The 22,070-nt window shown below is 54.7% G+C and overlaps 1 protein-coding gene across 3 annotated transcripts; it reads left to right on the top strand.

Annotated features, from left to right (window-relative positions):
* The first annotated feature begins 1,221 nt into the window (after nucleotides 1-1,221).
* NKAIN1 (sodium/potassium transporting ATPase interacting 1) lies at nucleotides 1,222-21,752 on the top strand. 3 transcript variants are annotated; one of them, XM_048968781.1, is made up of 8 exons: nucleotides 1,222-1,283; nucleotides 1,424-1,634; nucleotides 15,201-15,338; nucleotides 15,475-15,555; nucleotides 16,928-17,125; nucleotides 17,375-17,435; nucleotides 18,841-18,922; nucleotides 19,957-21,752. In XM_048968781.1, the coding sequence occupies exons 2-8, from the start codon at nucleotides 1,581-1,583 to the stop codon at nucleotides 19,964-19,966; spliced, it is 624 nt and encodes a 207-aa protein (XP_048824738.1). In that variant the 5' UTR covers nucleotides 1,222-1,283; nucleotides 1,424-1,580; the 3' UTR covers nucleotides 19,967-21,752. The 3 variants fall into 3 exon arrangements, with proteins under 3 accessions (XP_048824738.1, XP_048824740.1, XP_048824739.1); XM_048968783.1 differs by lacking the exon at nucleotides 1,424-1,634 and having other exon boundaries at nucleotides 1,272-1,283; XM_048968782.1 differs by lacking the exon at nucleotides 1,222-1,283 and having other exon boundaries at nucleotides 1,406-1,634.
* Nucleotides 21,753-22,070: the final 318 nt, after the last annotated feature.

Below are 22,070 nucleotides of genomic sequence, written 5' to 3'. Positions count from 1 at the left end.
ACACAGCACCGAGGCAGGGGGAAATTCCCACTGCAGGATGACGGAACACATCCAGGAGTGGCGGATCCAGCAGGCTGGTGAGTGGGGATGTGTGCTCAAACGTTGGATGGGCTGGGTTGGATCATGGACCTGCACCCACATCCAAATGCATCTGCAAACTGTGGACCATCAGATCCAGAACTGAGCTGTGCCAGTGCCAAGATACGTGTAGTTTTAATACATGCTTTGTTGTAAAAATCAAGGCTGAAGAAAAGAAACGCACGGAACTGTAAAGCAGTGAACTATTCCCAAGTCCTTCTGCTGGGTGGCAGGGAGAGGTTTCCAGAGCTCTGGGAAAACACCATCCCAAAGCACCATCCAAAGCCCCATCCCAAAGCACCATCTCAACCATTCCTTGGCAGCTTTGCACTTTCCACTCCCCCAGGTGCGCTGTGGAGAAAGAACAAAGGTGGGCAGGGTGGGTGGCAGCTGGGGCCGAACTCTGCCAGCCCCGTGTGCCCCCACCTTCCTGCCCAAACCTCCCAGACAGGAAGCCGCTGAGAGCAGAAGCCCAAAGCCAGGTGGCTGGGTGCTGGACGGGGGTCACTCCCGGCCCTGGGGGTGGCTGTGCATGCTCTGCACGGTGGGGTAGCTTTGCTTGCAAGGCTGTGTCTGTTCTCCCTGCAAACCCAGGTGCTGCCCTGGCACGGTCACTCCAGGGGAGGTGGCTGTGGGGTCCCTGCGCTCAGACTGCAGGCACCACCCACCCACAGCCCACAGGGACCGCAGGGTGGGAAGAAACTGGGGTGGAGGGAGGGAGGGGGGGGGAGCAGCACTTCCTCAGCCCTTTACAAATCGAGCTCTAACCCACCAACAAAAGCGAAGGAAAAAAAAAATAATAAAATAAATGTGCAATTGAAAAAGCACCAAATACCGATGCTAACGAACAGCAGCCGCGCCTTACCGCTGCTTGCGGGAGGCGGCCCCTCTCCCGGCTTCCCCCGACCGCCAGGAAGCCGCGAAGGGCTCACAGCGGGCGCGGCGTGCCTGGCCGCACCGCACCGCACCGCACCGCACCGCACCGCACCGCACCGCACCGCCCCCTGCCCGGCCCCGCCGCCCGCCGGGCCCCGCTGGGAGAGCGGCCGGCCCTCATTCCGCCGGTCGCCGCCCGCCCTGCCCGCCGCGCCCCCGATCCCACCCCGCCGCCTCCTCCCCGCCCGCCCCCGGGGCTGTGCGGGAGAGACAATAGAGGGGCAGGGCGGTTCGGCGCAAAACTGCGCGCCCCGGGGATGGATGGCGAGGTGCGCGCGGCCCCGGGGGCCCTACGCCCGGAGATGGGAATGTAGCGGGCTGGGGGGGGAGCGGGGCTCGGGGGAGGAAGGCGGGGAAGGGGGGCGATGCCCCTTGCTGAGCGCAGCCCGCCTCTGTGCTAACCCGGCAGGATGCGGGAGGCGGCGGGGCTGGGAAGAAAGTAGCGGGGCTGGAGAGCGGGGCATGGCCGTGTCGCCCCCGTGAAGCTCCCCGGGCGGCTGCTGAGGAGCCGGAGGAAGCAGACGCGCGGCCACGGCGGGGAAATCCGCGGCTCCGGCTGGGAAACCATGGGGAGATGCAACGGGAGATGCACGCTGGTTGGATTCTGCTGCCTGCAGCTGGTAAGGCGAGGGGCCGCGCGCCCAGCAGCATGCCGGGCGGTGCTTTGTGCGGGTGACCTTGCTGGGGATGCTTCAATGCGACCCCCACCCACCCCCAATTTTTATTATTATTTTTTAATGAAAAGATAAAAGAAACGTGACCCTCATCGCTCGCCGGAGTTGCAGAAGCGAGATGGGGTTGAAGCGGCTCCCGGCGCTGTCGGTGCCTGAGGACGCGGCTCGGGCAGGTGCGAGCTTTGTCTCCGGCCGCGAGCTCTTCGCTCGGAAGGCGGTTTGCAGGGATGCTGCTTTGAGTCCCTGCATCAGCCGCGGTGAAACTTGGAGCCGCAACGGCACTTCGCAAACTCCGCACCGAGCGGCGCCGCTCCGCCGGCAGGCAGAGGGAGAGCGGCTTCGCTACAGCCGGGCTGCATCGGCAATAATCGCGTGCCGCGCTCCCGCCGCCCACGGATCCGTCTTCATCGCGCCGCTGACAGAGGGCCGGGCGAAGGGAGCGCGTTGCGATCTAACCGGCAGCCAGCGAGGTTGCAATTAATCATCCGAGCGCTTCCCCGCTTCGTTAAACCCCGCGGCCGAGCGGCGCCCCTGGACGTGCCTCGCCGGCAGCGGCAGCGACGGGAATCGCCGGAACGCTGCCGTGATGCCCCCGTGGCTTTGGGCTGCCCGTCTGCCCGTGGATGTGCCGGTGAGGTCCGTGCTCCCCGCTCCCGTTCGTTCCGATAAAAGCGATGGGTGTTTCCCTGTGCGCAGGACTTCCCTGGTTTTCGGCCGCTTTTATTTTTTTTTCCATTGGTCAACTCAAACAAAGTCTTGCTGGCTTCGTCCTGCGGGGAGATATCGCGGTACAGACAGGTGATTTGGGTGCGTTTCTTTTCGGGAAAGAAACGAAATCAGTGCGAGCTCCCGGGCTGGTAGGGCAGCTCCTGCGGGTGGCTCTGCTCAGCTTCGAGTGGGGCTGGACGGAGATTGGGTGATTAGGAGGTGAAATCAAGACTCTCTTGTTACGCCGTCCCCAACCATTCAGGTTGCTTATTGCCGTAGCAGCAGGTCGGCTCGGAGCAGAGAATTGGCTCTGCTGGGCTGGGCTGTGGGTTTTGCTGCTGCCCTCTGAGATGCTCGTCATTGTCGAGGGGGATTTCTCTTTATGCTAAGATGAAAGCTGTTGAGCTGGCCGGATGAGGAGCCAACCCGCCTTGCCCTTCACCGCCAGCAGCACGCGGGAGCTGTGAGTTGCTCCTCCTGTTCACCCTGAAACCTAATGATGGTGAGAAGAGGCACAGCCCCGCTGCCTCGCTCTGCTCCCGAGGCACTCCGAAGGGTTTTGTCTGTTCTTTGTTTCTCTCCTTTTCCTTTAATTGGGTGGGAAAGGAAAGTTGGGTTGGTGCCTCCTGCCTGGCTGAGCCTGCTGGAGCTTGCCCAAGGAGCAGTGTGCCATGCCGTGCCGTGCCATGCTGTGCCGTGCCGTGCCATCCGATGCTCTGCCATGCCGTGCCGTGCCACATGATGCTCTGCCGTATGATGCCGTGCCGTGCCGTGCCGTGCCATGCCATGCTGCATCTGGTACCACCTCCAGCACAGTGACAGCCGCTGACGGCCGCCAGCATCTTTTGTCCTCGCCTGGTTCCCGTCGTTCCGTGCCCGAGGACGGTGTGAGGCCAATGGGACCGGGGCTGCCCCCACCACCAGGAATGGGGGAAAAGGAGCCGGGCTGAACTCTGAATGTGGGTTTTCAATTACACAATTAAATGCACAATTAGGTATAATTACCAGCGCTCAGAAGCCGCGACTGTTCGTAATAGGCATGTAATCTACTGCAGTCACTGTTTATACTGCTCGGCTCCTCTCCCTAATGATTATGGAAAGCTTTCACATTTGCATGGTTGCCATGGTAATTGGGTTTGGGGCTGAGAGCGGCATCACGGATGGAGGGCCCCATCCCCACGGCTCCGTGTGCCCCTTCCCCACGCACTGCCATGGTGGGCGCGCATCCACAGGATGCTGTGATGGACTGGAGATGCTGCAGGGCAGCAAGTGCTGCTGGGGTGGGGATGGTGCTGCATGGGCAGCATTAAGGGATCCAGGGGTGTGTGTGTGTGTGTGTCAGAGGTCCACATGTGTCTGGGCAGGTGTCACCCAGGTCAGCTTGTCACCAAGCCGTGGCCATCCCAGATGGGGATGATGGGTTGGGGTGGCATCGTGGCAGAGCAAGGCGCCCGCGTGTGTGAGCATCGTGGGCCACGCACACGTGTGCCTTCATTATTCATACAAAGAGCCAGGCTGACAGTTTGCCATAAAGGTTTATGGGTGTGCGTTTGGGAAGGAGTGGTGTTACAGCTCTCAATTAAAACTGCCGTTAAAGTGCAGGATGCCTGAATGTGCAGGGCGAGCTGAGGCGCACCCAGGAGTATTAACAGGGCTCTGCGTCGTTAACGATGCTCTGCAACAAAGCTGTGAGCAATGGGGAGCATTCAGGGGGCTGAAAACATGCATTAGGGGTGTGAGGGGAGGGAGCAATGTCTGGGGTGAACGGGAGCTATGGTCGTGGAGCAGAGCACGAGGAGAAGCACAACGTGTTCTGCAGTGTGAGTGATGTCCCAAAAAATGAGCTTTGTCCAACAAAACTCAGTCTTGTTTCTCAAGGAACTGATACAGAAGTTGTCCTTGGGCTCTGTGCTCCCAGCATGGTGGCTGTGGTTGGGACATCCCCGTGCTGCCCGCAGTGACATGCAGAAGCAGTGCCACGTGCTGGGGTTTGGCTGCCAGTGGAGCTCCTGGATCGATGGACAGCTTGGCCGGGCTCCTGACCGCGGTGTTTTCTTGCAAGCTCCCAGCTGTGCCTTTGGGTGAGCTGTGGGCAGGAAGATAATCACTGCTTGGGTTGTAACCCCTCGCACTGTGCCTAATTGGTGTCATTTGGGCTGGAAATCCTGTTTTTTATTATTTCCAGCTGACACCAGTGTGGCAAAGAGACTTTCCTGCAGACCTCGCCCTGCCTGGGTGAGACGTTCTGGGGGGGTGGCATGTCCCAGTGGTGGGGATGATCGCCCATGGAAGGGGGTGGGCCGGAGACTGACACTGCTGCTTCCCATCATTATCCCCTGTAATGAGGACATGGTCTCCTCTTGACTGGGTGTTCTCTCCAAGGACTGCAGCATAGGAAGAACCCAGAGGGGCTGATGGTTGAGAAAGAAGAAGGATTTGGGGATCTGATGGTCCAAAATTCATTGCACTGAGATTTGTTGTGACCACGAGATGAGAAAGTTGCTGGGGAAAAAAACAGAGCCTGTGGGATCCTTATGGGAAATGAGGATGGCCGTCAGCCAAACAGCATCCCATCCGTGGTCAGCACTTTCATCCAGTTTCACCAACAGGTGCCAATGCAGCAGAGAGCAGTGGGTTTTGGGCACTGGAAGGATGCTGGCCTTGGGCATTGGGATATCGGCATCACCCCAGCTCTGTGCCAATGGTCTGTGGTGGGAAATAGGGCTGGAAAAGGGCTCTGTGATCCCACAGCCATTCCTGGGAGCAGAATCCAGCTGGCATTGCCTCCTTTCATGGGCACCCATGGGTGCTGCAGCCATCACTGTGTACCAGTGCTGCAGGGGCCTCCTAATGGAGCTCTTTTCCTCTGCTTGAGAGCGACCATTCATTTCAATTTCCAAAATATGTATGTAACGGCCTGGAAAAATGGAAAAGAAAAGTTGGCACAGAGCAGCCTGATCACATTTGAACAGGACATTAAACCCTGAGTGCTTTATTAATAAGATTAATAACCACTCCTATGTCATTGGTTGGGAAATTTCACACGTTTTTGCTTTTCCCTCTGTGTCAGGAGGAAGTTTGGGGAGTGAGAAAATGGCAGGTGCCCATCAGCCTGCATCCAGACATGAGGTGCAGTGATGCAGGATAGAGGGATGCAGGACACAGGATGTGGGAGCCTTTGAGATCACACATTTTGCCTTATAATTCATGCTTTGGGCATTTTGTGTCACCATTTCTCCCAATAAAAGGCTGTCTCACAGTGCCTCCTCATCCTCACTGCTCACTCTGGATCTCATTCCAGCAGAGGACACAGCCACCATGCCTGGCTGGGTCACACACATGGGACACTGAGCTCTGAGTACTTGGCTCTCAGGCTAATTGCCTTGATTAGGGGTAATTAGTGCTCTGGGCCAGTTTGGTCCCTTCAGTCAGTATCACTGTGGGCACAGTACTGGTGGCAGAGCGTGGGTGGGAGCAGAGGATGCTCCAGAGGATGCTCAGGCAACACTGTGAGGGCCACTGGGGTCATGGGGATGAGGAAGCCTCCTGTCTGCTCTCCAGTTCCGTGCTGTAATGGCTCAGATTGATGATGGTTCTCAGCTGTTGCCTGTAAATGTCACTCTGAGAGTCCTTGTCCAATCCCCTGCAATCCCCTGAGGCCAAGCGTGTGTCCTCCCTTCTACTGCATGGAAATAAATGGCCAGGAACGGGGACAGGCTGCAATGGTGTCAGCATTGTGGGGCTCAGCCTGTGTCCTTGAACCACTCCCCTGAGTGCCCTAATGGCCTTCCCTTCCCTTCCCTTCCCTTCCCTTCCCTTCCCTTCCCTTCCCTTCCCTTCCCTTCCCTTCCCTTCCCTTCCCTTCCCTTCCCTTCCCTTCCCTTCCCTTCCCTTCCCTTCCCTTCCCTTCCCTTCCCTTCCCTTCCCTTCCCTTCCCTTCCCTTCCCTTCCCTTCCCTTCCCTTCCCTTCCCTTCCCTTCCCTTCCCTTCCCACTTTCCCATCCTCTTTCCACTTTCCCCTTTCCTAAATTGAGGCCCTGAACAAAGCACTGTGCTTTTGCTAAACTGTGGCCCAGACAAAGGCAACGCAGCCCTACCTACCCCACAATTAGCACTGCTGTCATTAGTGGGACCCAAGGAGGAGAAGCAGGATGCTGCTGGGTGCTGTGGGGACGGCCCTGTTGCCCATCAGCGGGAACCCATACGGGAACCCCAGCAGGTGGTGGAGACATCGGTCATATGGCCACACCGTCTGCGTGAGTTTTCCCCTAAAATTACGTGCAGAAATCAGTACCTCCTGCAGATGCACCAAAAAGGGCTTGGGGCAGAAGCGCACACACTGTGTGCAGGAGTTCCCATGTGGTTTTTGGGGAAAGAAACTGTTTTGCTGGGAAAAACTCCATCCCTCTGCGATCTCTCAGGGTGGGACTGACCCCAGAGCAGAGGAGATGCCCACGTCCCGTTGGTGCCCCTGCAGGGTTTGGGATGTGGGTCGGTCGGTGTCGTGCCAGCCTGATTCGATGGGCATGAAGAGAGGAATCACTGCTTAATAAAAGCGATTTTTATGGATGTTTAAGAAGTCTCTAATGAGCTCCCATCCACCGCAGCTGCTAATCGCTGTGTTTAATAATGTGCTGCTGGTCACAGCGCACGGCGAAGGCGCCTTATTAAATCCTCGCCGTGATGAATGGGGAAGGTGGCAGCGTGCTTAACAGTGATTGTTATTTTGCTAACGTGCAGCAATTGCTGCAAATATGAAGGCTTCCAGTTCTATTAGGGCTGCACATCCATACCCGTGTGCCTGTGAGTTTCCAGCTCTCGTTTCTAGCCAATAATCCTGTTGGCACGGGGAGATGGGGCTGGAGCTGTTGGGTTTTCTTTACTACTAATAAATAATGAGCAGCACTAATGAGGTCCCACCCAGCCTGTCGCTCTTAGAGCACCCCGAAAACCCACTGCAGTTTCTGGACCTTGCATTGCTGCTTCCCACTCACTGCTGCTTTACATTCATCACAGGGAAAGATTGATGGGGACACCGCTCCCTGCCGGGCCCATCCATCTCCTGCTGACAATAACTCACTATTCATACCTGCATATGAAACACGTAACCACCACCACTGCCCCATGTAAGTGGCTCAAATGAGGGCCTTGAGAAAAGAGGGTGAGTGGCCGAGGTGGTGGCACCAAGCAGGTGGGAGAAGGAGATCCTAAAGGTTGGATGTTAGAGGAGGGGTTGGTGGATGAGCGGTGGGCCTTCACCCCAATGGAAGGAGTGGTGTTTTTGGTCAGGTTTCTGTTTCAGGGTGCATCAGGACTCTCAGTGATGCTTTGAGTGATGCTGGATGCGTGTGTGTTTTAATGCTAAAAATTGGCTAAGGAACTGGATGGGATGGGATGGGATGGGATGGGATGGGATGGGATGGGATGGGATGATATGAGATGAGATGAGATGAGATGAGATGAGATGAGATGAGATGAGATGAGATGAGATGAGATGGGATAAGATGGGATAGGATAAGGGGATGGGATGGGATGAGATGGGTATGATAAGTTTGGGATGGGATTAGGATAGGATGGGGTTTGATGGGATGGGATTTGATGGGATGAGATGGATATGATAAGGATGGGATGGGATGGGATGGGATGGGACGGGACGGGACGGGACGGGATGGGATGGGATGGGATGGGATGGGACGGGATGTGATAAGAGAATGGGATGGGATGGGAGAGGATGAGATGGGTATGATAAGGTAGGGATGGGATGGGATAGAATGGAATGGGATGGGATGAGATGGGTATGATAAGTTTGGGATGGAATTAGAATAGGATGGGATTTGATGGGATGAGATGGGATGGGATGGGATGGGATGGGATGGGATGGGATGGATATGATAAGGTTGGGATGGGATGGGATGGAGTGGGGTGGGGTGGGGTGGGGTGGGATGAAATAGATATAATAAGGTTGGGATGGGATGCGGGCACATCCCTTCTCTTTGTAGCTGCCCTGCCTTGCCCTTACACCAAATATTTGGGAGCCTCACCTCCCCAGAGCCACCCGTGGCTGCTCCTTTGGCAGCAGTGCTGCTCTGGGATATTTCTGCTCCTGCTTCATTAGCGCGGCTGTTACCAGGCAGATTCCTCACCCGATCCTCTCTGCTGCCTGCAGGTCGTGAGAGGAGGGACTGCCGGTTTCCATAGCAATACGGTTGGCTTTAATCAGTATTTATTTCCTGGGAGAATTGATTACGAAAGGTGTCACTAAATAAGTCAGTAAATTGGATTTTTTTCCCCTCACTCTTTTTGCCCCTCTATCGCATTTTATTAACAGCGCCTTTGAGTCGCTGTTTGAGATCCAGGGGAAATTACCTCTTGCTTCTTGCAGATGTTGGACTAAAGAACTTAAACAGGAGAATTAGCATTGAAATTGCCTGTGGCTTAATCCCTGTCCAAACGGGGCCGCTTATGGGGAGCTGGAGCCAGCAGACAGCTCGCACTGCATGGGCAGAGGTGTCCCTGTCCCACTGTCACCCAACACCACCACGTTGGTTTGGGATGTGGGACGTGGCTCCTCTCAGCATCCCCAGAGTCCCCACTAAATGGAAAAAGCCTCTGTGCATTTCCCTGTTTAGTGGGATTTTTTTTTTTTAGTGTTTCTTTTTTGCTTCATTTTAATTAATTCTCAGCTTCTGAGTGTCCATGCTGCTAATGTGCTTTCTGCTGCGAGTCTTCAGCTTAATCACGAGCTATGGCTCATTGTGTCTAATTGAGGCGCTTGATTAATCACAATTTTATTTATCCAAAAGCCTGTTTGTTGGAAACTGGTGTTTGCAGTAAGGCATTTGACAACATTTCAGTGCCCTGATCCTTGAGCATCACAGCTTGGTGCTGGTGCCATGGGTCTGGTGTCACTGCTATGTGTCCTGTGGGCATGGGACAGCATCCTGGGGACATCTCCTGAGTCCTTCTGTGGGGCTGGGATGGCAGTTTGGTGGGAGGGGATGAGATGGATGAAATAGGATGGAGAGATGGGATGGGATGGGATGGGACAAGGAAGAATGAGATGGATAGATGAAATGGGATGACTGGGATGGATAGGGTGAATAGATGAGGTGGGATGGACAGGTGAGATGGGATAGGAGGGGATGGGATGGGATGGGATGGGAAGAGATGAAGTGGGATGGATGGACAGCAGGCTCCCTCCGTTCACGCTCCATCCCAGATTCCAGGTTGGATACCATGAGGGTCTGTGCAGCCCCTTCAGTTCTCACCTCTATTTCCAGATGGATTTGCTTAAACTTGCAGCCTGACTTTTATGTCTGTGGCTATCTGTGGCAGTGTGACCCAGCTCTGCACTTGGGTCGTGCTGTAGCTCTGGGGATGTCATTTGTCACCCTGCTTCTCTGCAAATGCTCCTGGGTGCAGTGCTGAGCAGGGAAGGGCTGAACCCATTTCCCAGGGGGGTAAATTGAGGCACAGCAGCACCAGTGCAGGACTGGCCCTTTGCTCACATCCCTGTGCTGTTCCTCCCCAGGATCCATTGCCACCCCTGTGCCCTTCCCAGTAGAGGACCTTTTTGAGGCCATTTTGGGGCGACAATTAAAGCAACACAGTCTGTGCCTGTTGGAGGGAGTCCATCTGCAGGAAGGTGTAAATTCAGAGGCAACTTATGATGGGAAAGTATAGGAATGAATCACTTTGCTTTCCTTGTCTTTCTGTCAGCGGTGGTAAAAAAAGCCCACAGCCTTATCTCAGCCTTATCACTCCGGTTCAGCATTTATGTAACAGTAAAAATAATAGATGCAATATCATATCTCCAGCCTGTACTCTGTATAAATGGTGTTGGGATGCGTTTGGAGCCTCTGTAGGAGGTGGCTGCCACCCTCAACTGTGTGGAGGGTTCCAGAAGAGTTCCAACTCTTCATCATGGGTGGGATGGGGCTGTTATGACCCACAGTCACCCACTGTTTAGGTTGTAGAAGGATTCCCCATTGGTCCCATCTTGGCTCACCCCAAGGAACCGTGTCCATTTGGGGACCCAGATTTGGGATATTCAGCATGAGGTGCTCATCCTCCTACTGGACACCTCCTATTCTCTGCCTCAGTTTCCCTTCCCCAGGGGCAGCTTTGGGAAGGGTCTGGGGGTCCCAGGGCTGTTGGACAGAGGCAGATTTGGGAAGGAACCAGGGGGACCCCAGGCTGTTGACGCATGGGTGGCTTTGGGAGGGGATCAGGGGGGCTGGGAATTGCACTGGGATGGGGCTGATTCTTGGGTGGGCGCACCCATGGGTGCTTGGGTTGCGTCCTGCCCACACACCGGGCTGCTGGGGCTCAGCGTCTAGACAGCTGGGGCTGCTGCCATGTTCCCATGGCAACGCAGCGGGATGCGGCGCCTGGCGAAATTAAATAAATAACAGAGCAGAAAAAGAATCGGCAAAAGACAGCAGCAAAGGCTGGCCAAAGGACGTGGGGGCTCAGCGGGTGATGGAGAGCCCCGGGGGGACCCCACACCCCTCCCTGTGTCCTCGTATTTTCATCCCATTGGGTTTTTCAAGCTGGAAGTGAAGGGATTTGAGGGCAGAAAAACCCCAGTGAGGGCTTTGCTGGGGTAACAAAGCCTGTGCCTCCATCCTGGGGCACATCCTGCCCGCGGGGCAGCTCAGCCCTGCCCATGTGTGGGAGCGTGGTGATGGCTCCTTTAATTCATTTTCATCTGTGCCGCCTGCAATTTTGCAAAAGATTTTGCAAGTTGGAAGTAGGTCAAGAACTTGTTTCCAAGTCATTAAATGAAATCCCTGGGTTCGCAGCGGTATTTGCACCTCGTTAATAGTCAATTCGCTCACTTGCCGTTAATTTAAATAGCAGCCAATTTCCCTAAGTGGAGATGTGCAGCTCCTGGGTGCAGGTGCTTGTGGAGCTCAGGGCACCGAGTGCAGGGTGCTGTGCTGCAGGACAGGATCCAGCCCAGGTTCCATCCCCACTGTCATATTCCACCCCGAATGGGAGGAAAAGAATAGCCATCCATCTTTCCCTTCCTCCCTTCACCCCTCCTCAACCCCTCCAGTGCTCTCTCTATCTATCTTTCTATCCCTCCACCCTTCCCTTCCTTCCTTCCTTCCTTCCTTCCTTCCTTCCTTCCTTCCTTCCTTCCTTCCTTCCTTCCTTCCTTCCTTCCTTCCTTCCTTCCTTCCTTCCTTCCTTCCTTCCTTCCTTCCTTCCATCCATCCATCCATCCATCCATCCATCCATCCATCCATCCATCCCTGCATCTCTTATCCTTCCATCCTTCCCTTCCTCAATCCCTTTCTCCCTCCCTCCATCCTTCCATCCCTGCATCTCTCTCTCCATCCATCCTTCCATCCCTCCATGTCTCCCTTCCTCCATCTCTCCCTCCACCCATCAATCCCTTGGTCCCACATGCCCTATTACCCTCAGCACCACCTTCCTGGAGCCACAGTGCCACCACCTTCCCAGGTGGCTCAGACAAATGAGCCAATCCCTTTGGACACCCCACAGATCCTGCCCCACATTTCTGACCATTGAGTTTCCCACTGGACCCCAGGATTTCTCATAAAACCTCCCAGAAATGGTGCATTTCTGGCAGCAAGCAGCCCTGGCTGTGAGAGCTCAGCAGGAGCTGCACTCGCAGCATCTTTGGCCTCAGCAGAAGGGAATCCACGATGGAAAAAAATCTATTCAAACGCAGCTAAATGAAAGTAAATCCCTGGTGAGCCGGCGGCATATGGTGTTCAGAAGGAAATAGCCTGGCTGAAGGATAATGGCTCATCGGGGGGCATGGATCCACGCTCAGCTCCTGCCACGCTGTGGAGCCAGGCAGGGATTTGTGCTGGCGTGCAGCTGCTGTGGCATCAAGCAGGGCTGCATTCTGCTCCGCCGTCTGCTCGGTCACTGCTGCAGCCCCAAAGTTGGGCTGTGCATCAGTACCTGGCCAAACACTGCTTCGGAATCATCAGTCCTCAGCGCTGGATTGGGGTTAGGCATCCCCTGCAGTGTTGCCCTTTTGGGGTTTTCCCCCTCTGCCCTGTAGGCTCCATGCTGTGGGGACCACCTGTGTTCTGTAGAGATGTGGGATGAGACGTGGGCACCACCCCACACCCTGAGCGCTCCCGGAAGGTCCAACCTTGGGTTTTCTCTAGGAGTCCACTGCCAGTCTTGGAGCCCGTGGAGTGAGGAAGGACTCAGCATCCCTCACTAATCCCAGGGGCAGGGCTGGAGCCTGGCGCCTGGTGGGACCACAGCCATACTGGGGAGACAAAAGCCAGCAGCAAGGACCAGTGAGGTCTCTTCTTCACCTTCAGCTATTCCCAGCTGGTATGGGATGCTGTACCAGGATGCAGTCCCTGGATGCCGTATTGGGATGCCATACCAGGATGCTGTGATAGGATGCCACGCTGGGATGTCATACTGAGATGCAATACTGGGATGCAGTACTGAGTTGCACTACCAGGATGCTGTTTTCATGGGATGCTGCACTGGGATGCAGTACCAGATGCAGTACTGGGATTCTGTACTGGGATGCCATAGTGGGATACCATGCCAAGATGCCATACTGGGATGCTGTGGAATCCTGCTCCAGATCTGGGGACTTTTATCTACAAGAAACGCCAAGCAAGGGACCAGGATGGGATTCAGACAGTCGGAAAATGGAAGCAAGGGATTTTCTTCCTCCCCACCGCCACGATCATCATGCTGCTGCTGTTGCTTCCCCAGGGAAGTCTCCAGGCTCTGCTGCTCTGACATTCAGAGCCAGGAGGAAACCTTCCCGTTGCACTTCACAGGGTTTTAACAAAGCCCTGCCGGCAGGTGAACAGAGCATCTTCTTCCTGATATTTCCCAGAGGGGTAAAGCAAAGATTGAAAGAGATTTCATTTGAGAGGAAGGTGATGCTTGGGACCCCCAAGTGCAGTGGGGACAAGTGGCACTGGGATGTCCCCCCACCTGCTCTGCCCATGGGAGAGACTGGGGATTTGTTCGGGGGGGTGGCCAAAGTCATGGCCTGGAATTCAGGGGGTATTGATAGAGATCCAGGGAGAGCAGCTGCGATGCTTTTTGGGGGGTCCACGCTCATTCCTCTCACTGGCCCCATGGAGATGCTCAGGAAGGAGAGGGACAGAAGGACTGCCCCCCAGCTCCCTCCCCTATGGCCAAGGGGAGGGGACGAGGAGCCCCCAGCCCTGCTGTGTTTTTTCAGCATGATAGCTCGCTCCTGTCTCTCTCCACCGGTTAATTATCGAGGCTGTGGGGGCTGTGATAATACATTTATGCATCTGTGTCAGCAAACATGTCAGCCCCATCGCAGCTGAGGCGTGAGGACGGAGCACAGGGGGGGTCGGGGTCTGCAGCCACTGCACTTCGTTTTCCACATCCCGGGAGGCTCAGCCCCATTTCCCTCTGCTCTTCACGCTGCGGGGCAGAAAATCACCCCATAGCTGCCACCATCGCCCCACAAATCCACCAGATTTATTCAGTGCTGCTGCGAGCGCAGGGCTGGAAAAACCGCCCCAAATGTTGGCATGGGGCACAGTGAAGTGACTATGGGGCATAGTGTGGTGGCCAATGGGTGACATGGGGACAGCAGAGATGGGAACCTTCTTTCCACTCCACTTTGGTGTCAGTAGCATTAAACAAAACGCATTTTGCTCCAGCTCTGCCTCCTCTCCCCACGCGCTGGTGGAACCCGGCCGCTTCCATTCCACACCCCCAGTGAAAGCGCCGCGTTTCAATTAGCAGGACTCCGGCACGCATCCGCGCCTGGCTAATTGCTATGATTTGCTGCAAAGGGAACTTTGGGGCCGATCGATGAACTAGAGAGTGTTTAATTAAGAGGGAGCCCTAAAACTCGTTGCATTGATCAGCTGCAGGATTATCTTAATTAGCAGTGGGCTGGTGCATGGCGGCTCTGCCCCACGCCCCCAATAGCATCACTTATGGCTGTGATGGGTGATGGGGTGCCAAAGGAGTGCTATTAGCACAGTAAATTGGGACCTGCACTGGCTCTGTGGGATGCTCTTGGATGCTCTTCCCCATCTCCTGTTGGAGTCCAGCAATAGGGGTCCTGCTCAGCAGCTCCGTCACCAGCCACCAGATCGATGGATGGCTATAAAACCCCGAGCGCCACGCTCCTTGTATCATTTATTATTTACATTCCTCGATTTAAAAGATTTACAGCCCAGTTGTAAGTATTTCCAAAGGCTGTTTCCTTTGAGAGTTTAAATAGCGCGGGAGTGAATTAAGGCTTAATGCAAACAGCCTGGCCCGAGGGGCTGCGCGGGCTCCGTGCTCGCTCTGTGTCGCGTGTGATGGAGATGGGAGGGCTTTGCTCTGCTGGCTGAAATCTCCATTAATTAGAGCTCTCGCTAAACCAACTCAACAAGCAGTAATGTGAATGATGCTTTATGGATGGGGAAGTCGGCCCAACACCCAGCACGAGCCCACTGCCCTCCTGCCAACAGTCAGACACAGCCAGGGGATCCCATGCCCTAGGGGGGCACTGCACAGAGCTCAGGCCCAGGGGGTGATGCTCAGTGGGGAAACTGAGGCACACAGGGGATGGGCTCGCAGCTCTGTGCTGCCCTTCCTCCACTTGGGCAGGAGTGTTCCCAGTAACTCCACGCTCATGATGTATTCACCCACTGCTGGCCGATGAATCATGCAGACATTTCAGTCTATTGTAACTAATTGTCCATGGGATTTCTCATTAATTACGCGATACTCTTTGCCTTTAATGTCCACAGAGCTGCTGCAGTGACTGATTCCCGCGCTGTCCCCTCCTTTGTTCTTTCCCAGATCGCGGCGCTGGAGCGGCAGATCTTTGATTTCCTGGGCTATCAGTGGGCGCCCATCCTGGCCAATTTTTTACACATCATGGCTGTCATCCTGGGCATCTTCGGGACCATCCAGTACAGATCCAAATACCTCATCATGGTAGGTGCTGCTGGGCCGTGGTCACTGTGCAACGTCCCAGATCCCTGCGATTAAGTTGCTGGGAGCTGGGCAGTGGGCTGGCAGCAGGATGCGCGCGGCGCTGGCGCAGCACTGATGGGCTCGCTCTCTCTGGCAGTACGCGGTGTGGCTGGTGCTGTGGGTCGGCTGGAACGCCTTCATCATCTGCTTCTACCTGGAGGTCGGGCACTTGTCGCAGGTAACCACAGGCCAGGCACTGCTGCCTCCTTGCCTTCTTGCCTTCCTCTCACTTTCCTCCAGTTTTCCCTTCCCTTCCCTTCCCTTCCCTTCCCTTCCCTTCCCTTCCCTTCCCTTCCCTTCCCTTCCCTTCCCTTCCCTTCCCTTCCCTTCCCTTCCCTTCCCTTCCCTTCCCTTCCCTTCCCTTCCCTTCCCTTCCCTTCCCTTCCCTTCCCTTCCCTTCCCTTCCCTTCCCTTCCCTTCCCTTCCCTTCCCTTCCCTTCCCTTCCGTCTCTCTCCATCCCTCCCTTTTCATCTCTTCTGTTCAATCCTATCCCTTTCATCACAACCTTTCCATTCTATTCCTTTCATCCAGTTCCATCCTATGGATCGTGTTCTGTTCCATCCTATCCCATTCCATCCTTCCCACTCCTTCCATCTCTTCTATTCCATCCCTTCCCTTTCATCTCATTGTTCCTCATCTCATTTCTTCTCTTTCATTCTATCCATCCCCATCTCTTCCTGGCATGTAAGTTCACATGGGACAGACTGATGGATGGCACTGGGGACAACAGTGGGTAGGAAAAGCAACACAGTGGTGTGGCAGAGGCAGAGTTTCAAGAGCTCCAAATTAATGAAGCTGATGAGCTGGGAATTTCAGGGCACTCATTAATCACCTGCTGGCACTTAGCACTGTCTGGCTTTATGGATGGTGTAAATTGGGCAACAATTTCTGAATGCAGTGAGCAGATCAAGTGGAGAAAGATCTTCATCCCTCCGCTTGCATTGTGCTGTGAGTTCCCACTTTCCCAGGGGTCTCTGTGGATTTTCTGGGGTCTGTGTCTGCTCCACGGAAAAGGACTGAAAAGCTCCAGGGATACACAAGGATGAACAGGTCTAGAGACACCAAAGGTTGCTGGAAATACTGCAGGGCACTCAGCCCGATCCTGATTTGCTATATTACAGCGCTTACATGAAAAGAGTGTTGTCAGGAAGTGTGGTGGAAACATCTGCATGGAAGCGAACCCCCATCATTCGGCTTTAGGAACTCGTACCCTCGATGAGCCCGAGCCCCACGCTCCTGTTTGAATTAAATTTCAGCCCAGCACTGTGCATGCCCGCTGCTGGGATGTGTGTCCCTAGCCCCAGTGAACCCTGGGGATGTCATGGGCTGTAGAGATGAGTGGTTAATTGGGTGCTCTTCGTTAACACATCCACCAGTGCTGACCCATCCTTGGTGCTGGTGGGGGAAGTGCAGCATCGGCGTGGCTTTGCAGCAGGGATGGTGCTTGCGGAGCATCCTTGGGATGGGAAAACCCACTTTTGTCTACCTCTTTTTGAGCACGGATGGGATCCTCAGATCCAAGGTTGGTGCCTCTGCTCCCTTCCCACAGGACCGAGACTTCATCATGACCTTCAATACCTCCCTGCACCGCTCGTGGTGGATGGAGAACGGGCCGGGCTGCCTGGTGACACCGGTGCTCAACTCCCGGCTGGCGCTCGAGGATCACCATGTCATCACAGTCAGCGGCTGCCTGCTGGACTACCAATACATCGAGGTGCTCAGCAGTGCTGCTCAGATCTTCCTGGCGGTAAGGGACTGCCGGAGTGCCCCATTGCCTTGACGTGACATATCTCAGTGCAGGGGTCGAGTTGGTGGTCATGGGTGGCATTGGCTTTGCGTGGGTGCTTTGGGAAGAGAGGAGAAACAGGAGCACATATGAGGTCCCCATGCCTGCTTGATTCCCCAAAATGTGGCTTCATCCCATCCTCATCATTGCTGTCCTCATGGTGCTGCTTGCTCCCATAACAGCCTCTCCCTGCCCGCTTTTATTTTGCAGCTCTTCGGCTTCGTCTACGCCTGCTATGTCAGCAAAGTGTTTCTGGAGGAAGAAGACAGCTGTAAGTGCCTTTGCTATTAGTCACAGGGCAAGCTGCAGTGCTGCAAATCCATCCCAGATAACATAGGGCAAGGGCTGCTCTGGGCTAGGGTAGGAGAAGGAATCACTACTTTGGGATTTGGTCCCCTTTTTCCCTCCTCAAGGAGGCAGCTGAGCAGCTTTGGGATGTGATGCGCCACCCCATGCTGCCAGCAGTCCCCATAGCACACCCCTTGGTGCTGCAGGGTGGCAGCAGTCACAGCCTTGGGGTGTGAAATGGGACCAGTGTCACCCAGTGGGGTTTCACTCGTCATTGGGTGGAGCCTCCCCCCATCCACAATGCGCTCTGAGCAGGGGCAGGAGGGAAAAATTAAGTGAAGATGCAGGCTAATTTTTCTGCAATCTACACTGCGCTTTTCGCTCTGACAATAATCACTGCACCCACCCAGACAGAAGCTCTAAGTACCCCAACAGCAATTAAGCAGGCAGTTATGGCTGCAGCCATCCAGCCACATTAAATGCTCATCTGCCATTAATTAATTCATGCCAGCTGGCAGCCCAAGCAGCCGAGCAGAGGTAGTGAAGTGCTGCAGCTTCCAACATTGCAAAGGCACCAAGAAGCACTCAGCATCCCCTTGTCTTAGGAAGAATTCATCTGGGTTGACAGTGGATTCATGGTCCCTTGGTGGTTCTGGGTCCCAGCACAGCACTGGGGACAACCCAGGGGAGCTGTGGGATCCCAGACTGGGCTCAGCATCCCTACGTCTGGTTTTAGAAGCTCTGTGACCAATTTTAGCCTCCCTGGGATTGCTCTCAGAATCCCTAAGTCTGGTTTTAGCATCTGTAGGTCTGGTTTTAGCACCCCTGGGACCACTTTCAGAATCTCTAGGTCCAATTTTAGCATCCCTGGGGCCACTCTCAGCATCCCTGGGAGCAGGGGATCAGTCTGGATCAGTCTCAGCATCCCTAAAACTGACTTTGGCATCCCTAAGAGCAGAGTGACACCCCTAGGAACGGTCTCAGCATCCTCAGGGCGTGTTCTCCCCACCGCTGCCTCTGTATCCACTGTAGCGGAAAGGAAAAATCTCCGTGTGAAATTGGACACTGCCTGTTGTAATAACTTGCTTATGGAGACGGGGATCTGGAGAAGGGTTTATCTGCCCGCGCTGTCTTTGAAGCGTGTTTGCATTCCAGGCGGTTGTCGACACTCAAACAAATTCAGGCATTCAATACACTTTTAATATTAATGCTGCTGTAGCCAAGATTCGAATGCATCTTTTTAATGGAATATCTTATTAGATTTGGAAATGGACGGATGCCGTCGAAACGGAGAGCTGGCTGAATATTAAGTCAGCTTCACGGGGGGGCTGGGGGGCAGAGCCCCTTGTGCCCTCCTTGCTCACCCTGCCGCTCTCCTCTCCCCCCAGTTGACTTCATCGGTGGGTTTGACTCCTATGGTTACCAGGCGCCGCAGAAGACGTCGCATCTACAGCTACAGCCACTGTACACGTGAGTCCATCCAGGGATGCCGTGGGAGCCCCATAGGGCCACTGAACCCAAAGGATTTGGGGCTGTGTGGCTGCTCGGCCCCAGTGGAGAGGAGTTTTTGGGTGGTTCTGTCACACTGAGCCGTGGCTGATAAGCGCCGGTGGCTTCTCTCCTCTCCCTGCCCATTAAGCTTAACTAGATAAATGCTCAAACGAGATAAGGCTGCAAAATCTAAAGGGATTAGCCTCATTTGGGCTTTGCTGGTTGCCAACAATTAATTATATTTTAAGACTTGTATGGAAATTCAAGGGCACGCCGTGCAATTATATATGCAAAGAGGGGATCGTGGGGAAACAAATGCATCCAGAATAACACTGGCACCCACCAAACTGGGAGTCTGCATGGCTCCTGCCCCCTGCAGCCCATCATCTGGAGGCACGGTGTCCTCTGTGTGGTCCCTGCAACAGTGGTGGTTGCTCAGGTTTGCCTCTGTGGGGCAAATAGAGCTCAGTAGGGTTCCCATTGCCATGGTTGGGGTGGGAGAAATTGGGGAGAAAGGGTTAATTTGAAGATGAATCCATCCTGCCCACAGCCTGTGAAACTGAAGCTTCTCTGGCAGTTCCCAATTAGCTGTAATTGGATTAAAGCTGGGCGTGTGGGAGGGCTTCCACCCAGAGGAAGAAGGAGGATGTGCACGTCTCACACCACGGCCCACCCAGCGTGGCTCCGTTTCCCCACGTCCCCACATCCCTGTGTTCCCACTGTGGGTTCTGGGGTGGGCACCGAGCCCTCAGTGCCCCACAAGCTGCTGGGGACAAGGGCAGCCTCAATGGGGGACCTCATGCCACCCTGGAGGAACGTGGCCCAGTCTGTCCTCTGCTGCTTTGCCTTATTTTTGGTCATGAAATGAGGGTGATGGGCACCCCAGCATGTGCCTGTCCCCACAGATGGGTGCTTGTGGCCATCGTTCCTTGCCTCCTCACTCTATATCAGGGGGGACAGACGGGGACACACAGGGATCAGTCCTGATTTCAGCTCTTCCTTTCACTCCTCAGGTCTGGGTAATTCCGTGCCCTGAATCCACCCTGGCCAGCGTGGGACTGGACCCCTCGGAGCCCCCTGTCCCCAACTAGATGCCATTGCCACTTCTGGAGGACAGGGACAGCACCAAGTCGCCTCCCTCCGTTCTCCTCTTGCACCCCAAAAATGAAGCTGAGTTGGGCATGGTCACATCCAAGGGCTCCATCATCTGGTTGGTTCCCAGTGCAAGGCTACCACGGCCAGGACATCTCCAGTTCACCTGCAAAAGACCCAAGGAAACTCTCAGAGCTGTGCTTGAGCCCCAGGATGGGCCAGCACAGTGGGGATGCAGCGAAGACATGGGGATGCAGCAGGACGTGGGGACGTGGTGGGGATGTGGGCTCGGTCACTGGACACTTTTCTTCTGTTTCTCAGACCTGGTTTTTAATTTGTCCTCTTCCTGTGAGCTGGGCGGAATGAAGCGCAGAGGGAATTTGGGACAAAACCCAGCCTGTTTGGAGCAGCTCAGGCCTGTGGAGGGAACTGCAGCTTGGTGGGGTTGGCACACCCGTGGCATCACTGGAGAACATCCTAAAGCACCAGATTTGGAGTCGGGATGGCACAAAGGAGGGGTTTTGCTCCTGAAAAGCCCCCACTGTCTTACCAGGGGACTTGGCTGCTCGTTGTCCCCACACCCCAGGACCAGCACCCCACAGCCACCCCACATTTTGGGGTTCCATCCCCACCATCAGAACTCTTCGATTTGGCAATATTGACGCTGCTCTCAACACAGCCCTTTCAGGCTGTTTTAATGAATATAATGAATGTTTTAGGTTGGTTTTTTATTTATTCTATTTTAATTTGAAGTGCCTGAGTACACTTTTGTTGAGCATCACCCCCACTCCTCACACCTTCTTCCTCCTCCTGCTCCTCCTCCCAAGGCCGTGTTGTGCCTTCAGCGAAGGCTGGCAGTGCCCGCTGCCTCCCTTGGGCTTCTGGGGGTAAATCCATTCTTTCTGGCACTGCCCCAAATGGGGGCATTTTTCATTTTGGCAGCAAAAAAAAAAAAAGGTGAGTGATGATCTGGGAGGTGGGAATGGTTTTGGTGGGAGGTGAGGTGTGAGCTCCTGGGGTGAGGTTGCGAATGATATCCACCGAAAATGAGTTGGGAATACGAAATGTTGGAACAACCTGCAAACCAACTTTACTTCCAGAAGACGTTGTTGTGGGTCACCGATGTAGTCTGGGTTCATTCTCCTTTTTCCCAGCCTGCAGCATGGAGGTGAGTTGGAGTCAGCCCCAGACCCCCCATGATTTGTCCCCAGATGTCTCTGTTCCCTGGACACCTTCGGCGTCGAATGGAGGCTGCTCCAGCTCTGCCTCCCCGGAGCTGCTCCTCCAGGATGGGCTCTTCCAGCAACCCCAGAGCTGATTTTCCCTTCCCACCAAGTGCCAAAGGACGGAGCCCAACGGGAAATGCTGCCCAATCCCGTATCCTCGGACGGCCTACATCCCTCCACCATCACCACCAACTCACCTCAGCCTGAGCGGGAGCTTTGCAGGCAATAATTCTGAACCCTTTTCCCCAAATCTCTGAGAAATAAAGCGATTTCCAGGCAGCAGAGACCGCCTCCAGCATCGACCCCATCCACCTGTCCCCAGAACCACATCCCAGCGCTGGTGACCCTGGGGGCAGCAGAGGGGCAGAGGGCACGGTCCCGCTGTCACCGGTGCTCTGTGATCTTTTTTCTGTTGGCTTGTTTTTTTTATAAGACCGTCTTTGTAACGTGAACCGAGGATTTCTTTTCTATGCTGTAATTATAAAAGTGGAAGGAGTTTTCACCCGATGCCTGCTCTGGTTTTGTGTATTTCCATTCTTTGTGTGGTGGAATCAATTAAAAAGTTGTGGTTTTTCACTTTTTTTTTGGTTTAAGAAAAAGCTTCCAGCTCGCTCCTGAGCTCCCCTCCCCTTCTTTTTGGTGCCTCACACCAGAAAACCAACACCTGCAGGACTCAGTGCTGGCACTGCTGCTCAGTGAATGGCAGGCAGTGTGTTTGTGCCATGTCACAGCCTGGCCTTCTGCACAGAGGTGGCCAAACATTATCTTCTCCTTCTTATTCTTCTTCTTTTTCACTTTCTTCCCCTTCT

This window comes from Lagopus muta, chromosome 23 (assembly GCF_023343835.1).
Source record: "Lagopus muta isolate bLagMut1 chromosome 23, bLagMut1 primary, whole genome shotgun sequence".
NCBI lineage: Eukaryota > Metazoa > Chordata > Aves > Galliformes > Phasianidae > Lagopus > Lagopus muta.
Note: the sequence above shows the minus strand (reverse complement) of the source record. Positions and strands in the feature narration are given on the sequence as shown.